The sequence below is a fragment of the Ipomoea triloba genome, chromosome 3, assembly GCF_003576645.1.
Source record: "Ipomoea triloba cultivar NCNSP0323 chromosome 3, ASM357664v1".
Taxonomy (NCBI): domain Eukaryota; kingdom Viridiplantae; phylum Streptophyta; class Magnoliopsida; order Solanales; family Convolvulaceae; genus Ipomoea; species Ipomoea triloba.
Window position 1 is genome coordinate 32,002,203 of NC_044918.1, and position 4,733 is coordinate 32,006,935.

The 4,733-nt window shown below is 42.8% G+C and overlaps 1 protein-coding gene across 1 annotated transcript; it reads left to right on the plus strand.

Annotated features, from left to right (window-relative positions):
* Nucleotides 1-3,648: 3,648 nt before the first annotated feature.
* On the plus strand, nt 3,649-4,194 carry LOC116012654 (secreted RxLR effector protein 161-like; the record flags this gene model as incomplete). The annotated part of the gene is made up of 1 exon (XM_031252278.1): nt 3,649-4,194. A coding segment is annotated over one exon (546 nt), but the record flags the coding sequence as incomplete, so codon positions are not given.
* Between the last annotated feature and the right edge of the window lie 539 nt (nt 4,195-4,733).

Below are 4,733 nucleotides of genomic sequence, written 5' to 3' on the forward strand. Positions count from 1 at the left end.
AGAGGAGGATAAATGCTTGATGGCTATCAATAATGAGGTAACCTCCCCTTCTATATCTCGCTGCTCTATCTCTACTTCTCAATGTTCTTCGTTTGGAAGCGATGAGGATCCCTTCGAAACTATGGAATTGATCAGAAGGAACCTCAAAATCGCTAACAGCACTCATGCCAAAATCCGGGAAGAAAATAGCAAACTAACTGCTGAAAGAGATATGCTTAACAACGTCTCGAAAGAGAATTCGGAGCTAACTCTCAAAGTAAGCGAGTTAGAAGCCAAAGTAATCCTACTGGCTGAAGAGTGCAAAGCTCGAGAGACCAGAGAACTTAATCTTAGAAAGGTCATAGCATCATACACTAATTCCTCCAAAGCTATGGAGAAAATGGTAAATGATCACAGACCTACTAGTGATAGAACCGGTCTAGGGTTCCGTCAAAACTGTCTCTCGAGAGATAAACAGACCAATGGTTTGGAAACTTCAAATAATGGAGGATTTCAACCCAAACCAGACAATGGTCATAAAAGACCAACAGAAAAGACCAGAGTAGCTATTCATAAACCGTCCCTATACACCAGCAATGGAAAGCATAGGAAAGCTACGAAGAATGGCCGGGTAAACAATATCGAGAGATCACCTTGCTATCTCTCGCAAGGCCATTCCAAGTACAAAAGAAGCTACATTCCATATAATGCGCCTCAAGGCAAATATGGATGGTCTGAGATCCATAGAGTTAGGAACTCACGGATGGAGAAAGGCAGACTCTATCCATCTAGTGAGAATTGGTCATCGAATCATGATTTCTGGAAAAAACCTCACTTCCAGCAATTTCACATGACCAAACAGCGTATGAAAGGCATGGTGCATAAGCCAATCGAAAAATCTACACCTAAATTGATTTATGCACCAAAGAGGCCCAAAACTTGTGCTAGCATTCCTTATGATTATCAAACGTATAATGGCTACATTACACCTAGGCTTGGAGTAATGGGTCCAAGGTATAAATGGATGCCTAAACTTACTAACCAACCAGGACCCAAAGATTGGGTACCTAAATCTGCTTGATCTGCTTGCAGGACACCAGGGACATATGGTTCATTGACAGTGGATGTTCGAGACATATGACGGGAAACTTAACACTGCTAGAGAACATCCATCCTATCGAAGGTCCCCTGGTGACATTTGGAGACAACGAGAAGAAAGGACGTACAAAGGCTGTTGGTGAAGTTCATAAAAATGAATTGGTGATCAAGGGGGTATCCTACGTTGAGGGGCTCAAATTCAACCTCCTTAGCACAAGCCAGTTCTGTGACAAGGGCTACAGAGTAATCTTCACCAAAGGCAAGTGCCAAATCATACAAGAGGAATCTCTCGAAGTCGTCCTGGAAGCAGCAAGGAAAGGAAACATGTACATAGTGGATTGGAGATCTGCCAAACCATCCCTATGTATGCTGGCAAGGAGCAAGGAAGACTTATGCTGGGATTGGCACAGTAAGCTTAGCCATCTGAACTTCAAAACTATCAACAAGCTTACTAAGAGGAACCTTGTGGAAGGACTGCCCAAAGTGACGTTTCGAAAGGATAAGATATGTGAGGCATGTCAACGCTGCAAACAGATCAAATCCTCTTTCAAAAGCAAAGCCGAGACATCATCCACTAGACCATTAAGTCTACTTCACATGGACTTATTTGGACCGGTGGATCCACCCAGCATGAGAGGAAGAAAGTACACTCTTGTGGTAGTAGATGACTACACAAGATTCACCTGGACCGTGTTCTTAACCAAGAAAAGCGAGACAAAAGTTGCCCTACCAAATCTTTTGAAGCAAGTTCAAGTTGAAAAGGATGTCTCGATACTAAAGATTCGGTCAGATCAAGGTGGAGAGTTCGTTAATCAAGTTATCGAGAGCTACTGCAACGAGAACGGTATTCATCATCAGTTGTCAGCTGCTCGAACGCCTCAATAGAACGGGGTTGCTGAAAGAAGGAACAGAACTCTCAAGGAAGCTGCAAGGACCATGCTCTCGCAAGCCAACATATCTCAAGGATTTTGGGCAGAAGCAATCAACACAGCGTGCTATACCCAAAATTGGTCCTTGATCGTGAAAGGAGTTGGAAAGACTCCATATGAGTTGTGGAATGGAAGAAAACCGAATGTAAGCTACTTCCACACATTCGGGTGCAAATGCTATATCCACAACAATGGGAAGACTCAGCTAAGGACTTTTGATGAAAAGGCTGATGATGGAGTATTTCTAGGATACTCATCGACAAGTAAAGCATTCAGAATCTTCAACAAGCGGAGATTGGTGGTTGAAGAATCCATACATGTCTCTTTTGATGATAGAACATCAACAGATCAACCACCAAAGTCAGTGGAAGCAGCTGAGGAAGCTCAGTCGGAGTCAATCGAGAGATTAAACTCACCTCTCGATGGGAAGAAACCGATAGTTTGAGACGTAGCGGAACTTCAGTCAGAATCAGATGATGAAGAGCATACCAAGGAGAAAGCTCCTAACTCAGTTGATCCGATCCAGATCATAGATGCTCAACCCACATCTCAACCTTCAACGGAAGTATCAACTGAGGAGCCACAACCCGACCTAAGATGGCTGAGAAGTCACCCTGCGGATCAAGTGATTGGAGATGTACGTGACAGAGTTCGGACCAGATCAGCATACAGAGAAAGCATGTTTGCTTGCTTTCTATCGCAAATAGAGCCTAAGGTGATCGATGAGGCTCTATGTGATCCAGATTGGGTGCAAGCCATGCAAGAGGAACTTCATCAGTTTGAACGGAACGATGTTTGGGAACTAGTTTCGAGACCTCATCATCAGAATGTCATTGGTACAAAGTGGGTTTTCAGAAACAAGATGAATGAGGATGGAGTCATTGTTAGGAACAAGGCCAGACTTGTCGCCAAAGGCTATTGTCAGGAGGAAGGAATAGATTTTGATGAAACCTTCGCTCCAGTGGCACGTCTCGAAGCCATACGCATCTTTCTCGCATATGCCGCCTTCAAAGACTTTAAAGTATATCAAATGGATGTCAAGAGCGCTTTTCTGAACGGACTTCTCGAAGAAGAGGTGTACGTTGAACAACCTCCGGGTTTCTTGAAGGACGTGGGAGCTGACAAAGTATACAAATTGAAGAAGGCACTTTACCGCTTAAAACAAGCTCCGAGAGCTTGGTATGATACCTTATCTTCTTTTCTACTTCAGTGTGGGTTCACCAAAGGCCTAGTGGACAAAACACTGTTTAGAATTAAGGATGAGGATCACATCTTATTGGTGCAAATCTATGTGGACGATATCATTTTTGGAAGCACCAATCCAGACTTGTGCGAGAAGTTCTCCAGGTTGATGAAAGGGAAGTTCGAGATGAGCATGATGGGAGAACTCAACTACTTCCTTGGATTACAAGTGAGACAGCTTAAGGAAGGTATCTTCATCAATCAGGAGAAATACACCAAGGATCTGCTCAGAAAATACAATATAGAAGGGAAATCCTCAGTCAAAGTACCCATGGGAACCTCTCTACGTATCGATGTCGACAGTGAAGGTCTAGAGGTCGATCAAACTACATATCGAGGTATCATCGGATCTCTTCTTTATTTAACTGCTAGTAGACCAGATATATCCTTTGAAGTAGGTGTATGTGCTAGATTTCAGGCAAGTCCTAAGGAAAGTCACTTAAATGCATCTAAAAGGATCCTTAGATATCTCAAAGGTACGCAAAGTGTTGGACTTTGGTATTCGAGAGGTGGATCTTTCGAACTTACGGGTTATTCAGATGCGGACTTTGCCGGTTGCAAAATAGATCGAAAGAGCACATCAGGGACATGTCAGTTTCTAGGTGGAAGACTTGTCTCATGGTTTAGCAAGAAACAGCATTCGATAGCTACAAGTACCGCTGAGGCAGAATATGTAGCAGCTGGAAGTTGCTGTGCTCAGGTTTTATGGATGAAGCAACAACTACGGGATTATGGTGTTGAATGTAAAGAGGTTAAGATCATGTGTGACAACACCAGTGCTATAGCTATTACTCAGAATCCAGTGTTACATTCAAGGACAAAACACATTGATATCAAGTATCACTTCATCAGAGACCATGTTGAGAAAAAGGATATAACTTTGGAATATGTTGCAACTGAGGAGCAACTAGCAGATATTTTCACAAAAGCATTATGTGAAAATAGATTTTCTCAACTAAGGTTAGAATTGGGAATGATAGAATTGGGATGAATGATCAAATCTTATCTTTTTGTATTTAGTGCCATGAACTGTTTCGCATGTGAGGAGCGGTTTCATCAACTTTATGGCAGCTTTGGAGTTACACAGCATTGAATGGTCATTTATATTGCATCCCGTGACTCAACAGTGGTAACTTTTTGGGCTATAAATAGAGGGTTTTCTTCAGCAGTTTATGTCATCGACTTCTTCATGGAGAAGAAGAAAGGAAAAGACGATGTACCGTTCTGGTATAGGGGGAGAAAATCAGCAACGAAGTCCAAAGATTTTCAAGGAGAAAACTATCCAGAATCAACGAAGGGTGAACAGATTGCGGAGCTTCCTGATAATCCAAGCAAGCATCCTATTCCCATCCAAGGTGAATGGATCCCCAAATGCGAGGAGATCCACAACGATGGGATACTGGAGTCAGGAGAAGAGTCTTGCACAAGTGGGACTCCTACCGCTGCACTTTCTGGAAAAGAACCTCCCTCAACCAAATGGAGAAC